We start from the raw sequence: 22,226 nt of genomic DNA, 5'->3' as shown, positions 1-22,226 counted from the left end.
TTCCTGCTTGGGTAATCTTGTTGAGAATTTGCAAACGTAATTCGTGGCTCAATGCCTAGGGATGGTCCAACAAAAGAGTCAAATTGTCTATCTTGTTGTATAAGCAAGGAGAATGCTTTACTAATAGTAGGAAGTGGATCTTGCAACATTATTTGTGATCTAACACTAATATACTAATCATTCAACCCTTGCAAAAACCGAATGACATAATCTTGTTCTTTGTATATCTTCACATCTTCAATTGTTCCACATGAGCATGGTATGTCACATTTGCAGTCTCTTATTGGTCTAAAATTTTCTATTTCTTCCCATAGTATCTTCAATTCAGTAAAGTAGTTAGAGATCGATTGATTTCCTTGGATTAGATGATAAAAATCTCTTTATAATTCAACAATTCTAAACATGTCACCTTGTGAGTATCTTTCTTGTAGATCCTTCCACACATCAGAGGCATTGTTCATCCACAGAATTGACTTGACAATTCCTGCCTCTATAGAGTGTTGCAGCCAGGAAAGTATCATGGTGTTGCATCTGCTCAAAGCTCCATACCTTGTGTCATCTCGAGGAGCCCGAAGCAAGAATCCATTAATAAATTGGAGTTTATTTTTTGACTCCAGAGCAAGCCTCATAGCACGTGCCCAAGAATGGTAATTCTTCCCATTGAAGGGAGGTGTGACTAGAACCAGGGCATGGTTCTCATTTGGATAAAGGTAATATGGATTATTGTGAGGGTCAACGGAAGTGTTTTGATTTGCCATGATTGAGCCTTCTTTGTTCGTGGGGAAACAAAGGAGAATGAGAAGGTGTGCAGGAGAAGGGAAGATGATGAGGAAGACGAATCAGAGCTATAACTCTGATACCATCTTAGTTAATGGATATCATCGAGGGAGAGAGAAAGAGAAAGAGAAAGGAGAAATGCAGAAACTGAATAAACTTATATTGATTGAATGATTATTTGTTGAACTGAAAAGTGATAGGAATCTAAACATATAAACACATTGTAAAAGAGGAAAAACAGTTAACTAACTAAACTGTGTGAAAACAGAAATGAAGAAGCCTTAATACAAAAGGGAAAAAGGCCCTAAAGACTAAAGCCCAATACAAAAAAAGAAAGAAAACTAAAAAAAACTAAAAGATAGAGGTGCCAATATGAGCAAACACCATCAGAGATATATAAAATGAGCATCAAGATCACCAAATCCTTTCAATAATCATTAGAAGGATAATGAATTTTTTGATATCTTTTTTTGGTTCAAATAGTACAAGTTCCCTCAATTATCTATTAGGGTAAATGGTAAAAAGGAGGTAACAATTTCTTTTTAACCCCATCTTCCTATTCTCCCATTGGCTATGCACCCTACTCCCAAGAGCATAATTTCTTCAGTGTTCTTTTTCTTGGGTTTTCTCTAGTCAGTCTATCTACTTTTCCAAATCCCAGAAAACAGATAGCTTGGATGAGAACACTGAGTGTTGAAATGAAGATATTGCATATATTATTTGTTTCAATTGGTAAAATATGTTTTTTGCATTTTTAGCTGAAAAAACTAAAAGTAGAGTGATTGGTTATAGACTTCTAATGGGACTTGACTGCATCTTTAGACAAACTTTAGCTGTAAATTTAGGGATTCATATCTTATAATTATTATCATCTTGACAATGATTTTACTCTAAACATGCATCACACGTTGGGAGTTAGTCTCATAATTTCTTGTGGGATACGCAGTAAAGAAGAAAAAATAAGAGAAAACACAAACTCATGCTATGAGACAGTGATAAAGTTATTATATATAAAAAATTTCTTTTAATTTTCCAATATATATTGAGAAAATATGTATATATTTACACATCACTGTATCATCTACTATTGATTTTAATTATTATTTACTTTTTAAAAAAGTAATACAAATAAATAGTGAATAATGCATTAACTGTGTATAAATCTTTATACTGTCGGTGCGTATATATTACACTCATATATATTTTCCTCTTTAATCTTTAATTTAATTAGTGGTTTAGTGCTTAGGGAATTGCTGCTAACAAAGACACTTTTATTATGATACTTGTGCCCTTGATCCGTATAATGACAAATAATTAATGAAGTTGCTATCTAATCTTGACCCGTATAAACCCTTTGTTAAGATACTTGGCTCTCACCTTTGAATTTATGGCACATGGATAACTTCGTTTCTTTTCATTTCTTCACCACCAAGCACTATAGTCTTTAATAGCCACATGTTGTAGCATTTTCCTATAAAAGACAGCATCATGAATTAGTGTATCAGAAAAATACAAAACATCATATGTAGTGATTGAGTGAATATTGGGCTGATAATTATTATTTTAAAAAGAATATAATATTTATGCATTTTTAGTATATAAAGATTTATACACATTTATTATGCATCTGTATTACTTTTATTTAAAAGTCATCTATCATTTATTTGTGTAAAAATTGTTACATTATCAATGCATATATTTTTTTTTGAGAAAATATTTGGAGTATAGATAAATAATATTATTCTTTACCCTTTCTTATTATAAAAGAGTATTATTTGTCATACACTTCCCCATAATGCTAATAGCGTAAGACACCTTTTCTTTTTTTATTGAATACAATATTTATAGAATGTTAGGTTAAAATTTTATAAATGTATTTATTTGTATTACTTTTTTGAAAAATGAATGATGATTAAACATGAATAATGAATGATATAGTGACAATATATGAAACTGATAGAGTACATACATTTTATTCTTTTTTTTATATTCATGAATATAAAGAGTGACTTAAGTGAGAGCGATTCTTGTATAAAATCTGTTAGAACAATAAATTCAGGTCTTATAATAATATATGTATGGTTACTATTAAAAGTTAGTTATTAGTAACATAAAAACATGTGTATATATCTTCTTTTAATTTTAACCAATCAAATAAGGTGAAAGTCTGGTTATTATCATTTTTCACAGGTCACTTCCCATAAGAATATTCCTAAACGTAGTTGTTGAGTTCATGATAAGTGCAAAAAAAACTGTTTTTTTATGCTCAAACATAGACATCGTTTTCTCATAATTTTTAAATATGCATTGAAAGTCTTGATCACGGGTTGTTTTTTTTACTTCTAAATAAACATCCCATTAGATAATTAATCATGGTTTATAGATGAAAGAGCCTTTGGCCTTCCATCTAGTTCTACTACTTTTACAACTGATGATCAACATTCTTTGGTAGTGAAAGTTCCTGCGAATTTCAGTCATGTTTTACAGTGAAGGTTTTACTATTTAGACTTATCCCATCCAATCGAAGGTTTTCTATAATTTATGAAGGATATCTATAATTTAGGGGGAAAATCCTCTTAAAAAGCGTCTATGAACTGTAGTTGGAAAATTGTTCATGTGAACTTACATTGCAATTAGAAAAACGAGCTTCATTGTTTTATAAAAAAATGTGCTTCATTAAATTATTAAAATGTCCTCTAACTTCTCGAATAACAAAGAAAAAATCTCAGTTTCATATTAGCTTATTGGGTACACACGTATATTAGCTAATTGGAAGAGGATTAATTTTGGGAATTTGAACTAAGTACTCACGCTTTATCTTACCTAAGTTTAGTAATTAAGCTAATTTTTATGCATCTATATATGAACTTATTCTGATCGTTATGATGGGGTGACATAGTTTTAGTTGGAAGAAGTTTCCTTTTTATTTTTGTCCTAAAGTGTCACATGATACCATGTGATTTGAACTACCTTCAAAATTGATGAAGATTTTGACAGGTGAATAATGGGATCTTAGATAATAAAATCAATGAAATAGGAGTAAGATGTGGACTTTCAAATTATGTTTATAAGATATGCTAATTAAAATAACCAACTGACATTGAGAAATGGAGCTAGCTAGAAGCTAGGATGGCCCAATGACAAAGTTTCCATTGTTCAGAAAAATTCAATGTACTCGCTACGATTTTTGACTGAGGGGACACAATCATCCCAACCTTATTCAAACATTACAGTGTATTAAATTACCCATCACGTACCTAACCCCGAATTCAAATGGCTATAATTATAACATCTTTTACTTCTATATTTTAAAGTAATTAGTCATTTGAGTTTCTCATTTTTTATTATTTTATTAGTGTAGTGTTTGGTGTTTTAAAAATTGAAAAACTCAAAACAATCTACAATTTTTTTAAATATGAGTCAAAATATTCTTTTATAACATGTTTTACAATATTTGATAGTGTTGGGAATCCTTCCTAATTGATGTGGAAGCAAGACCAATGAATCTTGGTAGATGAACCATTGAATAATTCAACGATGACTATTCCAAGATCTTGGAATTACTCTTTGAGTCTTGAGATAATAAAGTCTAACTTAAAAAGTTGGAGTAACACTTTTCAAAGTGTCTTGAAAAGTATGACAACAATTTAATCATCTATCATGTCTTTATGATGAAACCTTCTTCCCCTTCATTATATATATAAGGGACTTGTGAGGAAGTGATACAACAAGCAAGTGAGAAAAACAACATAGAGAGAAAGTGAGAGAGTTTATATCCACATAGTATGAGATTTGTATTCCTAGTGTGATACAAGAGAGTTTGTATTTCCATCTTTTTTTGGTGAGATTGAGTGTTATCCTCTTTATAAGAGAGAGTCAAATATTGTAATCCAAATTTCTATAGTGGATATATTTTATGGACTAGGTCCCGTGGTTGTTTCCTTCTCATATTGAGGAGGTTTTTCCACGTTAAAATTCTTGGTGTTATTCTTCTACTCTTCTCTATTTTCTTTATTCACTTGTCGCTTCTACAAGTGCCTATTTTGCATCACACAAAGGAGCGAAATTGGTTTTGAATTTCCCAACAGTGGTATCAGAGCTCCTAGGTTCATTCGGGGAGCTTAGCCTGTGTAGTCCAAGATGAAATGAGCTGCTAATATCTCATTTGATGGAGATATGTTCAAGTTGATAGTTGACAACTATTCCTATTGGAAGCCCATGATGGAGGATCATTTATACTGTAAGGATATGCATGAGTATATTTCTTGAAAAGACAGCCAGAAGATAAGGGTGACAAAGATTGAGAGGTTTCGAATCGAAAATTTGTTGCAATGATTCAGAAGTATATTGATAGAAGTTTATTTGAGCATGTGTCCACACACACAAATGCTTATGAGTTGTGGTCGAAACTTGAATCTATGATTCAAAAGAAAGTTCCTAGAAATAAAGCATCTCTTGTCAGAAGGCCGGTGAAACTCGACTACAAAGATGATTAGAGCATGATAGAGCACTTGTATTCATTAAAGGGTCTTGTCAATCAATTGACAAAGATAGATATGAAGATATATGATGAGTTGCAAGCACTTCTACTACTGAGTTCGTTACATGAAAGCTGGGATATATTAGTGGTCACACTCAACAACTTAGTCCCTGATGGGAAGGTCTCAATGAACATTGTTTCAGACAGTCTATTGAATGAATAATCCAGAAGGAAAGAGCGGAGTACATCCTTCCACTCTGAAGCAAATATTGTAGAGAGATGTGGAAGAAGTGAAACTCATGGGAGGAATGAATCTCGTGGAAGAAGCAAAAGCAATTTCAGAGGTCGCCCTCAATCTCGCATGAGGTCAATAACATGCTATTATTTTAGTAAAGAAGGACATAAAAGATCTGAATGCAGGTCCTTAAAGAGAGACCAGAAAGCTGGAAATGTCCATGAAGATTTAGTTGATCCAAGGAAAAATGGTCATAAGTCTACTATAGTCGTCGCCGCAGATGATGATGTTCTCCTCATTGGAGAAGACAATTACCTAAATGTTGCATATGGTGATTGTGCTTGAATTGTTAACTCCAGTGCTTCTTCCCATGTAAGTCCACATGAAGGTTTCTTCTCAAACTACAAGAAAGGTGATTATGGTACTGTGAAAATGGGAAACCATGTTTCTAGCAAAATTGCGGGAATTGGCGATATTGTGCTGCTAACAGACACATGAGGAAAACTTATATTGCAGGAGGTGAGACATGTCCCAGATATGCGTCTCAACCTTATCTCAATGGGTAAGTGGGATGATGTTGGTTTTGTAAGCCAATTTGGTGCTGGAAAGTGGAAACTAGCAAAAGGCAATCTCGTTATTGCTAGAGGCTCAAAAGAAGGATCTTTGTACATTATGCAAGGAGGAATTTGTTCTGGAGAAGCAAATGTTGCTACCGACTCCAAATATCTTTGGCATAGACAATTGGGGCACATGAGTGAGAATGCACTTCAGATTCTCGGCATAGACAACCTTCTATGTATAAAAGGTCAAATTTTAGATTTGTGTCCTGATTGTCTGTATGGTAAACAACATAGAGTCAATTTTTAGAGAACAGACAATCCCTCACGGAGAGATGAAGTACTTGAATTGGTGCATTCAGATGTTTGTGCACCATCTGAAAGATCTCTTGGAGGAGCCTACTACTTTTTCACATTCGTAGACGATCACTCGAGAAGAGTATAGGTGTACTTGTTGAAAAGCAAAGATCAAGTACTATCAGCATTCAAAGAGTTCCATGCACTAGTAGAACATGAGATTGAGAAGGAGTTGAAGTGTCTGAAAGCAGACAATGGTGGAGAGTATCGTGGTCTATTTGAAGCCTATTGCAAGGCTTTTAGTATCAGACTGGAGAAGACACCACCAAAGACTTCTCAGTTTAATGGAGTAGCTGAGAGGATGAACCGCACAATTGAAGAGAAGATCAAATGCATGTTGCAAGATGTCAATCTCCCCAAGTCTTTCTGGGGTGAAGTAGTGAAGACTGTAGTGGATATCATAAATCGAACACCTTCAAGACCCCTGAACGGAGAAATTATAAAAGAAGTATGGTACAAGAAAAAGACATCATTCAACCACCTGAGAGTATTCAGACGCAGAGCCTTCATTCACATTCCAAAAGATGAGAGAAAGAAGTTGGATGCTAAGACCAAGAAGTGCACTTACCTTGGGTCTCCAAAAGATGAATTTAGGTACAGACTATGGGATCCGATAAACAAGAAAATTGTGAGAAGCGGAGATGTTGGTTTCTTTGAGGATCAGAAGATCAAAGATGTTCAGAAGAAAAGCCAGTGCAAGTCCAAACTTCGCATTGATTCAGGGGGAGAGATTCATCAACAAACAAATCATGATCATCAGATAAATCCAAAACAGATAGACCAACAGGCAGATCTTGCTCACACGGAACTTGACCAGATTAATGAAGAGACAGATCATGATGAAGTAGTGGTAGACACACAAATGCATCAAGAACCCGAGCTAGTAGAACATTAGATGCAAGTTGAACTAAGGTACTCTAGAAGAGGCAGAATACCTTATTCAAAGTATCCTGAAGAAGATTATATCACATTGACAGATAATGGTGAACCTGAAGACTTCTCAAAAGCTATGCAGACATCTGGTAAAAAAGAGTGGATTAAAGCCATTGAAGATGAGATGAACTCCTTACATGAGAACCACACTTATGATCTGGTGGAGTTTTCCAAAAGAAGAAAAGCCTTGAAAAATAAATGGGTTTATAGGCTTAAAGTTGAAGAAAGAAGCTCAAGACCAAGGTAAAAAGCTTGAATTGTTGCGAAAGGATGCAATCAGAAGAAATGAGTTGATTTTGATGAGATATTCTCACCAGTGGTGAAGTATTCCTCCATAAGAGTAGCATTGGGTCTAGCAACTAGCCTAGACTTAGAAGTTGAACAACTTGATGTCAAAACAACTTTCTTACATGGAGACATCAAAGAAGAAATCTATATGGAGCAACCAGAAGGTTATGAAGAACTAGACAAGGAACACTTAGTGTGTCGTCTGAATAAGAGTTTATATGGTCTAAAACAAGCCCCGAGACAGTGGTACAAGAAATTTGAATCCTTCATGACTAAATACAATTTCAAGAAGACAACTGGTGATCATTGTGTATTCATTAAAAGGTATGAAGATGGAAACTTTATTATCATCCTCTTATATGTTGATGATATGTTAATCATTGGGCGTGACAAGACCATGATTGTTGGTTTGAAGAATGCGCAAGTCTTTTTCTATGAAAGACTTGGGTCCTGCAAAACAGAACCTTGGAATAAGCATAATCATAGATCGTTCCAAGAAGTTGTTATGGCTATCACAAGAGAAGTATATTGAGAAAGTTCTCAAGAGATTCAACATGGATAAGGCAAAGCCTATTAGTGTTCCACTTGCTGGACATTTCAACTTAACAACAATGCAATGTCCAACTAGTGATGAAGAATGGAAAGAAATGAGCAGAATGCCTTATTCCTCTGTGGTAGGAAGCCTAATGTATGCTATGATTTGTACAAGACCAGATATTGCCCACACAGTTGGAGTTGTGAGTCGGTTCTTGTACAATCCCAACAAAGAGCATTGGAATGCAGTGGTGTCGTCTGAATAAGAGTTTATATGGTCTAAAACAAGCCCCGAGACAGTGGTACAAGAAATTTGAATCCTTCATGACTAAATACAATTTCAAGAAGACAACTGGTGATCATTGTGTATTCATTAAAAGGTATGAAGACGGAAACTTTATTATCATCCTCTTATATGTTGATGATATGTTAATCATTGGGCGTGACAAGACCATGATTGTTGGTTTGAAGAATGCGCAAGTCTTTTTCTATGAAAGACTTGGGTCCTGCAAAACAGAACCTTGGAATAAGCATAATCATAGATCGTTCCAAGAAGTTGTTATGGCTATCACAAGAGAAGTATATTGAGAAAGTTCTCAAGAGATTCAACATGGATAAGGCAAAGCCTATTAGTGTTCCACTTGCTGGACATTTCAACTTAACAACAATGCAATGTCCAACTAGTGATGAAGAATGGAAAGAAATGAGCAGAATGCCTTATTCCTCTGTGGTAGGAAGCCTAATGTATGCTATGATTTGTACAAGACCAGATATTGCCCACACAGTTGGAGTTGTGAGTCGGTTCTTGTACAATCCCAACAAAGAGCATTGGAATGCAGTGAAGTGGATATTGAGATATCTGAGAGGAACTACCAAAAGATGTTTATGCTTTGGTAATGAAGATCCTATGTTAGTTGGATACACAGATGGAGCTGTATCTTGGCAATCCAAGTTACAAAGATGTGTTGTTGCATTATCAACAACTGAAGCAGAATATATTGCAGCATCTGAAGCTGGCAAGGAGATAAAATATATGAAAAATATCTTGCATGAGTTAGGTTATGTTCAAGATAGATATGTTTTGCACTGTGATAACCAAAGTGCAATTCACCTAGCTAAGAATCCTACGTTTCATGCTCGGACAAAACACATTGATTATCGTTATCATTGGATACAAAATGCTTTGGAGGATGGTGAGTTGTAGCTAGAGAAAATGCATACAGATGATAACTGGTCCGACATGATGACCAAGACAGTTTCACTCAAGAAGCTAACAGACTGTTGCAGAGGTACAGGACTGGTGATACCCATCAATTAATTCAAAAAGGGGGAGATTTGTTGTGAATTCTTCCTAATTGATGTGGAAGCAAGACCAATGAATCTTGATAGATGAACCATTGAATAATTCAATGATGGCTATTCCAAGGTCTTGGAATTACTCCTTGAGTCTTGAGATTATGAAGTCTAACTTAGAAAAGTGGAGTTGCACTTTTCAAAGTATCTTGAAAAATATGATAACAATTTAATCATCCACTATGTCTTTATGATGGAGCTTTCTTCCCCTTCACTATATATATAGGGGACTTGTGAGGAAGAGATACAATAACCAAGTGAGAAAAACAACATAGAAAGAAAGTGAGAGAGTTTATGTCTACATAGTGTGAGATTTGTATTCCTAGTGAGATACTAGAGAGTTTGTATTTCCATCTTTTTTGGGTGAGATTGAGTGTTATACTCTTTGTAAGAGAGAGTCAAATATTGTAATCCTACTTTCTATAGTGGAGATATTTTCTGGACTAGGTCCCGTGGTTGTTTCCTTCTCACATTGAGGAGGTGTTTCCACGTTAAAATTCTTGGTGTTATTCTTCTACTCTTCTCTATTTTCTTTATCCACTTGCCGCTTCCGCAAATGTCCATTTTGCATCACACAGAGGAGGGAAATTGGTTTTGAATTTCCCAACAGATAGAAACTAATTTAATCGTAAAAGGATAAATTTGACCCACATTTGAAATTTGTTAGGATTATTTTGGGTTTTCCATTTTTTGAAGGACCAAACTGGTAAGATCGAAAACATAAGGAAATAAAATGAATATTTACTATATATTTTACTTTCTGATATTACAAAAGTGATGATTGGGTGAACATGTGCGTCCTTGGTTGGTTTAATTTTTTGATCTAGTAAAAAATATGGTATTTATTAGGGTCTGATATTGCAAAAGTGATGATTGGGTGAACATGTGCGTCCTTGGTTGGTTTAATTTTTTGATCTAGTAAAAAATATGGTATTTATTAGGGTCTGATATTGACTTTAACTTCTTATTGATCAACACTAAACCCACTACCATCACTTGCAACTTGGAATCACAGCTTTTAGTCAGGTCCGAGAGCTGATATTGATGACAGAAGATACACTTTAGGATATTTATGTTTTCTTTGGGATATTAAATCAAAAAATGTCATGTACAATATTTGTTCAATTATTGTTGGTGGTTAATGCTCTAGTTAGATCGAAGCACGTAAAAAAAGAGAAAGATGTAAGAAAGAGAGTGAAGAGAGAAAGATGAAAAATAGAATGAAATTTTATGTTGTTTGGTTGTATAAAAAAATAGGAGAAAGAAGTGATTTTACTCACCAGTTTTCTTCTCTCATTTTCTCTTCACCTTATAGAAGAAAGAAATTTGGTAGACCTTACCTTATTTTTTACTCTCTCCTCTTAAATTCAATCCTCAAGGAACACTTAGTGTGTCGTCTGAATAAGAGTTTATATGGTCTAAAACAAGCCCCGAGACAGTGGTACAAGAAATTTGAATCCTTCATGACTAAATACAATTTCAAGAAGACAACTGGTGATCATTGTGTATTCATTAAAAGGTATGAAGATGGAAACTTTATTATCATCCTCTTATATGTTGATGATATGTTAATCATTGGGCGTGACAAGACCATGATTGTTGGTTTGAAGAATGCGCAAGTCTTTTTCTATGAAAGACTTGGGTCCTGCAAAACAGAACCTTGGAATAAGCATAATCATAGATCGTTCCAAGAAGTTGTTATGGCTATCACAAGAGAAGTATATTGAGAAAGTTCTCAAGAGATTCAACATGGATAAGGCAAAGCCTATTAGTGTTCCACTTGCTGGACATTTCAACTTAACAACAATGCAATGTCCAACTAGTGATGAAGAATGGAAAGAAATGAGCAGAATGCCTTATTCCTCTGTGGTAGGAAGCCTAATGTATGCTATGATTTGTACAAGACCAGATATTGCCCACACAGTTGGAGTTGTGAGTCGGTTCTTGTACAATCCCAACAAAGAGCATTGGAATGCAGTGAAGTGGATATTGAGATATCTGAGAGGAACTACCAAAAGATGTTTATGCTTTGGTAATGAAGATCCTATGTTAGTTGGATACACAGATGGAGCTGTATCTTGGCAATCCAAGTTACAAAGATGTGTTGTTGCATTATCAACAACTGAAGCAGAATATATTGCAGCATCTGAAGCTGGCAAGGAGATAAAATATATGAAAAATATCTTGCATGAGTTAGGTTATGTTCAAGATAGATATGTTTTGCACTGTGATAACCAAAGTGCAATTCACCTAGCTAAGAATCCTACGTTTCATTCTCGGACAAAACACATTGATTATCGTTATCATTGGATACAAAATGCTTTGGAGGATGGTGAGTTGTAGCTAGAGAAAATGCATACAGATGATAACTGGTCCGACATGATGACCAAGACAGTTTCACTCAAGAAGCTAACAGACTGTTGCAGAGGTACAGGACTGGTGATACCCATCAATTAATTCAAAAAGGGGGAGATTTGTTGTGAATTCTTCCTAATTGATGTGGAAGCAAGACCAATGAATCTTGATAGATGAACCATTGAATAATTCAATGATGGCTATTCCAAGGTCTTGGAATTACTCCTTGAGTCTTGAGATTATGAAGTCTAACTTAGAAAAGTGGAGTTGCACTTTTCAAAGTATCTTGAAAAATATGATAACAATTTAATCATCCACTATGTCTTTATGATGGAGCTTTCTTCCCCTTCACTATATATATAGGGGACTTGTGAGGAAGAGATACAATAACCAAGTGAGAAAAACAACATAGAAAGAAAGTGAGAGAGTTTATGTCTACATAGTGTGAGATTTGTATTCCTAGTGAGATACTAGAGAGTTTGTATTTCCATCTTTTTTGGGTGAGATTGAGTGTTATACTCTTTGTAAGAGAGAGTCAAATATTGTAATCCTACTTTCTATAGTGGAGATATTTTCTGGACTAGGTCCCGTGGTTGTTTCCTTCTCACATTGAGGAGGTGTTTCCACGTTAAAATTCTTGGTGTTATTCTTCTACTCTTCTCTATTTTCTTTATCCACTTGCCGCTTCCGCAAATGTCCATTTTGCATCACACAGAGGAGGGAAATTGGTTTTGAATTTCCCAACAGATAGAAACTAATTTAATCGTAAAAGGATAAATTTGACCCACATTTGAAATTTGTTAGGATTATTTTGGGTTTTCCATTTTTTGAAGGACCAAACTGGTAAGATCGAAAACATAAGGAAATAAAATGAATATTTACTATATATTTTACTTTCTGATATTACAAAAGTGATGATTGGGTGAACATGTGCGTCCTTGGTTGGTTTAATTTTTTGATCTAGTAAAAAATATGGTATTTATTAGGGTTACTAATATACTTTAACTTCTTATTGATCAACACTAAACCCACTACCATCACTTGCAACTTGGAATCACAGCTTTTAGTCAGGTCCGAGAGCTGATATTGATGACAGAAGATACACTTTAGGATATTTATGTTTTCTTTGGGATATTAAATCAAAAAATGTCATGTACAATATTTGTTCAATTATTGTTGGTGGTTAATGCTCTAGTTAGATCGAAGCACGTAAAAAAAGAGAAAGATGTAAGAAAGAGAGTGAAGAGAGAAAGATGAAAAATAGAATGAAATTTTATGTTGTTTGGTTGTATAAAAAAATAGGAGAAAGAAGTGATTTTACTCACCAGTTTTCTTCTCTCATTTTCTCTTCACCTTATAGAAGAAAGAAATTTGGTAGACCTTACCTTATTTTTTACTCTCTCCTCTTAAATTCAATCCTCAACTATATAAGAGAAAAATGAAATTTCTATTCAACTTCAATCACTAATGATTGACTTGAGTAGAGTTGTAACCTAAATTTAAACTATTCTCTAAAACTAAGAAGCATTCAATTAAAACTCACCATTTTTAGAATGATTTAAGAGTTCAAATTGACAGATATATATTTATTTATTATATGGGGATAAATCTATTTATATTTAAGTTTAAGTTACATTCATATTCTATCATTTATTTTCTTAAATTTAATAGACTAAATGGACATGATGAGAGAGAAAAAGATAATTTTTAAATAACTTTTAATTTTCACTCATTTAATCCGTAGAATTTAAGAAAATAAATTGCTGAAATTGAATGTAACTAGAATAACTTAACTTGGGTTGTAAACAAATTCATCCTCATATTATATCAAGTATAAATCTGATTATATATATATATATATATATATATATATATATATATATATATATATATTATATATATATATATACTATACGAATATAAAGATTATATATATATTGTACGAATATAAAGATTATATATATACTTTTTATCAACAATGAAGATTTCATTAATAAAGATTATATATAAATAAACATAATAAAATGAATTATATTTTGTTCAAATTTAACTAGTTTATTATGCTATATTTTCGGTTCAAATTCAATTCATTTAACTTATGAATCAAATTTATAAAATTAAATAAAGAATCCATCATTCATCCAACTTGAAGTAATATTATCACTGTAGCGTGCTCTTGTTATACTATGGTCTTTATGATATTTAATAGTGGCAGGGGAATTTTTCTGTACTGAAACTGATTTGGTTGGAGATGCATTCTTGTTTTATCAGTTGTATGTACCACTGGCTGGTAGCCTATCGATAATAAACTTCCATTTGTTTCTGAAAAAAATACGATTTACCACATTGTCTTTTTCTTATATCGGGTATAATTGTTTAGAAGTGTGACTCATTAGGATCAAAACATGTGAGTATAGACTTAATCTTAACAGATATAACGTTTTAGGTATCACATGTTTATATGTTTAAAAAATTAAGTTTAGGCCTATAAACCTATTTACAAGTTTATTATATTATAAGACTTTAAAATATACCAAAAAAAACCTACCTTTAAATTAGTTAAGATGTATACCGTTAAATATGTCTATCAAATATCAATAATTATATTATTTTCATTCAAATTTCACATATAATATATAGTAATTTTAGTTAAATTAAAATCACAACACTAAACAATATTACTATATATATATATATATATCATCTTATATAAATTCTTAGTGAATAGATATTTTACTCATTAACGAAACTTTAACATTTTCCCTGCATAAACTTAAAGCAACTTGTGATGGACCAATCTTCAACAATAACATCCTTGAATCACAGAAATATTCTATTTTACATCAGAAGTTGTCAACTCATCACCATTAAAACTTCTACTCTCTGCTGAAGCGCTTGTTAAGCCGTGCAATGAAAATAGTCCTACTCCCAACAAAATTATTATTTTTTAGGTCTAACAGACAATTATCAAAGACAGGTAGAAAACACAGCAAGAGCAAATATCGACCATTACAGAAAAGATTTTCATGTTGGGATTTGGTTGCTAAGTACATTAAATGTTATTTGGACTTTCAGTGAATGTTTTGGGAGTAGCATCACACCACACTTGCCCCACGTTCACGTTATTATGACATACACTTCATTGAAGCCGCGTGTATGTTCTTTACAAGATCCTCCACGGTCAAATTGTAACCTTCACCCATCTGCAAATAGTAATATTCAAATACAGTTACACTAAATTATTAATAGATCTTAAATTGAAAGTTTTTATATTAAGTAAAATCAAAGTCATGGTGGTAAGAGAGAGGAGATAAAATAAATCTAAGATAATAGAATGAATTATATTTCTGACATGATCTAATAAAAAAGTATTCACTAAAAATATTTTAAATCCTGAATGTATTAAATTTTGAATCATTCATTTGATATTTTTAAGAATAAAAGATCTAAATTGAGTACTGAAAAAGCGTGGACAATATTTTTATTCCTAACAAAACCTTTTAATCATGGATGTGAAAATAAACTAATCGTAAATATTAATATGGTACAATAATTATACTAATTAAAATTGATTGGTTTTAAAATATACAGGTCATATATGTTTCATTTAAAATTACAAATAAATTATAAAAGCAACTTAATTATTATCAAAATATTATTGTGAATGATTAAACACAATTAACTACAACCTTTATTTACATTTCTAATATGGTTTATCACAAAATCACATATTTTATTTTAACATATAAATTATGTAAGTAAAAATAGGTATGAACTTTTATGATGACTATATCATCATATCAATATCTTCTTCATATCAATATCTTCTTCTGTTTGATAACTAATATACTATTTATAACACCTAATTTAATTGGTCAATATTATAAAACGAGTCACTGTTTTTTTTTTCTACAGGTATCCTCGCACTAGAGGGAATCCTGTTCGAGCCGGGAATATCACAGATACGTGTGACTAACTCTCCCAACGAGCATTTTTTCCATCCACATATGATAACTTTCTAAAGAAGTAAATCATGTATAAATTTAGTTTCAAACAAAATATATTAGTAATGGAAATTGATATCTAAATTATTGACACAAGCGAACTAAAATGGATGGCAAATAAAGAAGGATTAACATATCTCACCTTTATAATTTTAATAGGCTAAATGATCTATTATTTCCTAGGAATAACATTATCCCCTCTTTTCTTCCAAATTTTATCCCTTCATTTTTTTAATCTCTTATAACATCCTTAACATTTTAACTCTATTATTGTCCTTAAATAAGACATATAACTTATTTTATAATTGTTTATATCTTTTCAAAAATTAAATAACTTTTTTCCTTTTTACTCAAGGTACAACAAACTCCTTAGAATGCACCCCACATTTATACTTACTGTGCTGATTTTCTATCTCCTTCACATTCTTCCATTCTTTTATTACTTTCACACTGACAGCAATTAGTGAATCGTGCAGCAATTATGAACGTAACCAACTTTGTTTTCTCTCCAGAGGTGCAATCAGTAGAAATTCCATCATTAAAATATACGCCACATTCTCTAAATTTAGGTTGAGAGTGCCCTATACCTGAGCAATGAAGGTTATATCAAGAGAATAATCTCCAAATGGCAAGACACTGCTATGGACAACAAAGAGGTTCAGACTTTGAATTTGTGCCAATATTTTGACCAGAAGATCCTTTTGCTTCTGACAATGGATCCGAAGTAGCACCTCTTGCCCTGACATTCTTGCTTTCACTTGGAGGAGTGGTTCACTACCACAGGAATTTTCAATGCTTCCCTCTTCACATGATGAGGAATCATAATTTTCTCCATTCAGTTCTGGATCCTTTAGGACCACAACCCTTGTCCTTTTGCTGTCTTCTTCTAAAATTGATACACGTTCTTTAAGTTCTTTAATATACTTGATAGCATTCCCTAGTACAGAAGCCTTGTCTACCTGTGGATTAATTGATTAATTGGTTACAACCAATAAGCAATTACATCTTTGTAAACAATAATAAATTATCAATCTCCAACTTTATACTTTTTCTTATTAATAAATTTTAATGCTTATAAAAAAATGATAATGTTTAGATGGATAAATAAAGTTATTAGGCATTTCAGAAACCCTTAAACTAGAACTAAATTAAGAGAACATTCCTTATTAATTCCATGAGGAAAGACTAATTGAACATTAGGTTATCAAGGATGATATAGATTATAATTTGAGTTGCCTTATAATTTCACTGCTTTAGTTCCGTATAGTAGAGTCAGTTTAGTAAGTATGGAAAGTTAATTATAAGACAAAAATCACCTGTTTTAAATAGTGTCATATTCTCTGTTCTAAACCAATTAGGATATTACTTTTTATTTTTTAAAATTTTCTTTTATTCATATGACAATATATGATTGATTTAAGATAGGAAATATGATATCATTAAGGACATATGATCCACCTCAAGTTGAATCCATCCCTTTTTTATTCATTTAACCATGTTCCTATCCTCTTTTGTGAGGAGAAAAGGTTAACTACTTTATTATTATATTAAGAAAAGGAGTCATAAGGATTGAACTCGATTGAGATCACTTTAATGATGGAATTATTTTATGAGAATAATAGGATAGAGTGTACCTTCTTTAGGTCAGGAATAAGGGCTGCAAGAGCAATGAGGCTCTGACTAAGCTTCTCCCTTCGCTTTCTCTCAGCAATGATGTGATCATAAGTACGAGCTGCAGATCTTTTACCAAGTGTGGTTTTTGTTCCAAAGTTTTGATTTTTTGAGGACCCTTTTGTGGTCTTAGCTGAGATATGTTTTGAAGGGTTTAAGGTACAGTCAAAATCATAAAACTGGGTGGTGGTGTTGTCAAAAGACAAAATCTGAGACGGAAAATAGGAAATTGAGGAAGAGGGAAAAAAATTTAGTGATGAATTTTCAGTGATGCTGGATGTGTTGCTACTTGTGTTCCCCTGCATTGCACTTGCTATGTCATGTGAAAGAAACTCTTCATTATCAACATCAAACAAGTTGTTCAAGTTGCATTCCTCTAGAAAGAAATTGTAATCATCTATTTCCTGTAAAAAAGAAAAACATCTAAATAAAATCCAAACAACAATTTTTTTATAACAAATTGGATCAGGACCTAGTGGTGTTGAGCAAATCTTACAGTTTACATTTAAGTCGCAAAGCTAGTTTCTATATGAAAATTGGGTTATGACAGCTGGAACAACTTAAAAGCTTATTGGTAAACTGCTGGTTAAACATGAAATTTTTGTATCATCCGAAACCATATTAAAACATAATAAATTCATCAATGCATAATCAGTATTAAGATGTCTCATGAACCATACGTAAAGTATCCATAATAATTTAACCGAAGCATATGAAGATATATGGAGGAATTAAAATGAATTTCTTACCAAATCAGATAACCAACATGTTGATGCTGATGCGTCTATCGGTGTGTTTGATTCCTCCATAATAAATTAAAAGGGGTTACAGAAATAAATTTAATAGCAATACTTATATACTATTTCGTGAAACAATGAACAATGAGACTATTATTTCAATTTGGTGCAAAATGGGAGTAGCTTTTGTTCACTCTTTATAGAAGCAGTGCTCTAATAGTGCAATTCCTCCAATAACCCTAGCCATGGACACCTAAGGCCATAAACAAATACTTCAAAAAATAAACACGTGCGAACAATCTCCTACGTTCTCCAGCCTCTTAGTTTATTTCTCTTAACTGTTGTGACCATTTATTTATCTTGCCTTAGATCTCAACAATAGAAAGCAATAAGATCATGTGTATGGGTAATATAATTTTTTTATATATTATCATCATATTACTTAGTTGGGAGCAAATCTTTTTTCGCATGTGTCACTTTCAATAATTAGTTAAAAAAATATATATTTAAATTAAAAATTTAATAATTAATTAATTTTTTTATCAATTACGTTAAGTAGGACATGCACTAACAATGTATTCTTATTCATGTGATACTAATTATTGTTTGATAATAAAAATAATATAAATAAAAAATATATATATTAACAATAAAAAATATTACACTAATAATATAAACATATATTTAATTCGAATCTATATTCTGATATGTGCCACTTTGGATCTTGGAATGGGGAATATGAATCACGTGATGTTAAGATATTGAACTCAATAATGGAGGCAGCTATTTAGCAGAGCACCATAGACCTCCGTTTTTAGAATAGGATTTTATTTTATTTTTATTGAAATTAAATTCTGACTATAACAAATTTCAACCGAAGGAAGTCGAAAGTGCGCACAAAAAATGGAGTAAAAAAATCTAAGGATGGGGTTAAGGTTTCGTAAGTAGTTTAAAATTAGCTAGAGTTTAAAAGTAATTTGAGAGCTTATAAGGGAAGGTAACTGAAAACTTATAAGTCAAAAACAAAAAATTAGGAGCTTATAAGATAATTGATATACAAAGCTATTTGGTAAGATTAAATTATAATTTAGTCACTATGTATAAAATAAAATAAATCTCCGACTTATAAGTCACAAGTCACTTCTAAATACTTATCAAATATGGACTCATTTTTTTATCGACAGAAAATAGTTTTATTAGATATGTACTACAATGCAGAAAAACTACAATAGTGAGACAAAGATGATAGAATGAAAAAAAAAATACATGAAGGTGTGTTTAAGAGTGGTGAAAAAGACAATTTTAGAAGACATTCACTGGATTGCAATTTAGCCAGAGTAGGGCATAGTTGATCTACCTTTTTCCAAAGATCCAAAACTAAAATCTCATATTTGTTGCCTCAGCCATATGTTGCACAAACATCTAAGCTAAATTGAAAATAATATTATTATAAGATAGTCAAATAGACCAAATTGTTGCTAATCATTATGACATACACATATTAATGGTGAAATTCTTTCTTGGTTCTCCAGATAACGCAATGCAAAGATCTAACCAATTATATATTAGTTGTCAAACACAAAAGGTAAACCTAGAGGAAGATAAGATGTATTGAGAAAATTATGGTTGACATTACATAGTCTCCATAAGAGTCATTCTCCCTGTTGTCGCACCCAGATTTTCGGCTGTACGACTTTGTTAGAGTCGCCACTACATTTTAAGCCCAATCTTTGAAACTTTTTAATTATTTATAGAAAATAAAAGATTTGTTAATTGCTAAAAAGTCATAAAAAAAGTTTGTTAATTATTAGCTATATTAAAGGGATTTTATCTATTTTTATTATTTATTAAGAAAAAGTTTGTTAATTAGTTGCTAAAGGGGATCATTTTGTTATTAGTTGTTTATTCCATATAAAAAATTATTTATTATTTATTTCTGGTTGGATCTTTAAAAAAAAGATTACACTACAATTGTGTTTTTATTTGCTAAATAATTATTGTTTAGTATTGCAACAATACTATGTATTAATACAAAGAGAAAGAAATAAATATAAAAAATGAAACTTGAGGGAGATATAATACAACATGCCATGAAACAAAGGAGTTGACCTGGATGAGCCACGTGTCATGTCACGGTTGGCTATTATAAGGTAGTGACAGATTTGCACACGTATCAGAGTGATGTTGATTGGATTAGGAGTACATGGTATCTAACCATGCACTCATGAATGTCAAATCCCACACTGCTACGGAAGCGTAGATCCAGTGCGGTGCACTCCACATGGACTGTAGTGTTTGTCACGGCTTCATTGGTGGAACGGAGGGTGCACTATACCTGGGCTAGGCTTGACCGCACCTAATCATTCGCTAGGAGGGGGAGTGTAGGTCCTCTACATCAGCGACCACACAAAGAGGAATGAACATGCCTTGGCGTCACCGTATGATTAGTCGTGGCTGCTAGAACCGTTGACTGGTTGATTACGATGCCACATGGAGCAACGTTATGGGACATAAAAGGAGTTGCACGACCCTAATAATGAAATCAACCTCGCCGAATCGCAACTCTCAAAATTTCTCTCCATCTATACTTTTTTCTAATTTTTGGGACTATTTTTCTTGGAATATTTTCTTTGCAGTTTTTTTGTATCCTTTTTTTGGAATTGCTCTCTTGGATCCTTTGTAGTGACCTAGCCTATATTATTTATAGAAAAATACTACTAAACTAAATCCTAAGATTAATTTAACCACAACATCTTTGATTTCAAATTCAACACACTTTTAGGAGTTTAATCTTTTCTAACAAATTTGTCCACTTGATTTCATTTTTATTTTTATTTTTCTGAAAATAAAATGGAAGGTTCTAAATCATATTACAAGCATATTTTATTTAACTATTTTAATAAATTCAAAAGTAGTTATAAAAAAAGCATAAAAATTGTTTGAATTAATTTTTATTAATTTAATATCTTAATTTCGAAAATATTAAAATAAAATAAAGTCACTTTAGATTTGAATTTTGGTTAACCTAATCACTTAGATGTAGGAACCTTAACACAACATGTTTATTTTTGAGTTTTGATTAACCTAATCACTTAGATTTAGGAACCTTAACAACATTGATTTTAATTTTTCAAAAAAATGTTTTGGGCCTTTTTTGGTCCGGACAAAAATGAGTGTTCACAGATGCCGCTCTTTACTTGTTGCATACATGATAGCAAGGAAACCGAGGTTTGGAAGCTATCATGGTAGGTAACCAATAAAGAAATGAACGCTATTTTGTCGAGGCTCAAGGCCATTGGGAAAGAAACCGATTTTTGACAACGCAGAGCGATGCTCTGCTGATGGACCAAGAATTTGTTGAGGCAGTTCCTACATTGCCAGAAAGAATCAGGGATTTGATGAGGTAACTGTGTTGCCATAATGAACCACAAATTTGTTGAGCAGTTCCTGCGTTTGCCATAATGAATTACAGAATTGTTGAGGCAATTCCTACATTTGTCGTGATGAACAAGGGATTTGTTGAAGCAGTTCTTACATTTGTCTGATGGACCAGGGATTTGTTGAGGTAGTTCCCACATTTGTTGTGATGAACCAAGGATTTGTTGAGGCAGTTCCCGCATTTGCCGTGATGCATCAGGGATTTGTCGAGCCATTTCCCGCATTTGCCATGATGAACCATGGATTTGTTGATGCAATTTTCGCATTTGCCGTGATGAACCAGAGATTTGTTGAGGCAGTTCCCACATTTGCCATGATGAACTGGGGATTTGTTGAGGCAATTCTCACATTTGCCGTGATGAACCAGAGATTTGTTGAGGCAATTCTCGCATTTGCCATGATGAACTAGGGATTTGTTGAGGCAATTCTTACATTTGTCGTGACGAGCCAGGGATTTGTTGAGGCCATTCCCGCATCTGTCATGATGGACCAGAGATTTGTTGAGGC

General features: G+C 32.7%; 1 protein-coding gene across 1 annotated transcript; it reads right to left on the bottom strand.

Moving 5' to 3' along the window:
* On the bottom strand, positions 14,657 to 18,440 carry LOC109330753 (transcription factor bHLH25-like). Its single transcript, XM_019565035.1, has 4 exons — positions 18,294 to 18,440; positions 17,508 to 17,948; positions 16,461 to 16,832; positions 14,657 to 15,072 (listed from the first exon to the last, which is right to left on the bottom strand). The coding sequence occupies exons 1-4, from the start codon at positions 18,351 to 18,353 to the stop codon at positions 14,995 to 14,997; spliced, it is 951 nt and encodes a 316-aa protein (XP_019420580.1). The 5' UTR covers positions 18,354 to 18,440; the 3' UTR covers positions 14,657 to 14,994.

Source organism: Lupinus angustifolius, chromosome LG17 (assembly GCF_001865875.1).
Source record: "Lupinus angustifolius cultivar Tanjil chromosome LG17, LupAngTanjil_v1.0, whole genome shotgun sequence".
Classification (NCBI taxonomy): domain Eukaryota; kingdom Viridiplantae; phylum Streptophyta; class Magnoliopsida; order Fabales; family Fabaceae; genus Lupinus; species Lupinus angustifolius.
The sequence above is the reverse complement of the archived record's forward strand: the minus strand, read 5'-3'. Positions and strand labels throughout refer to the sequence as shown.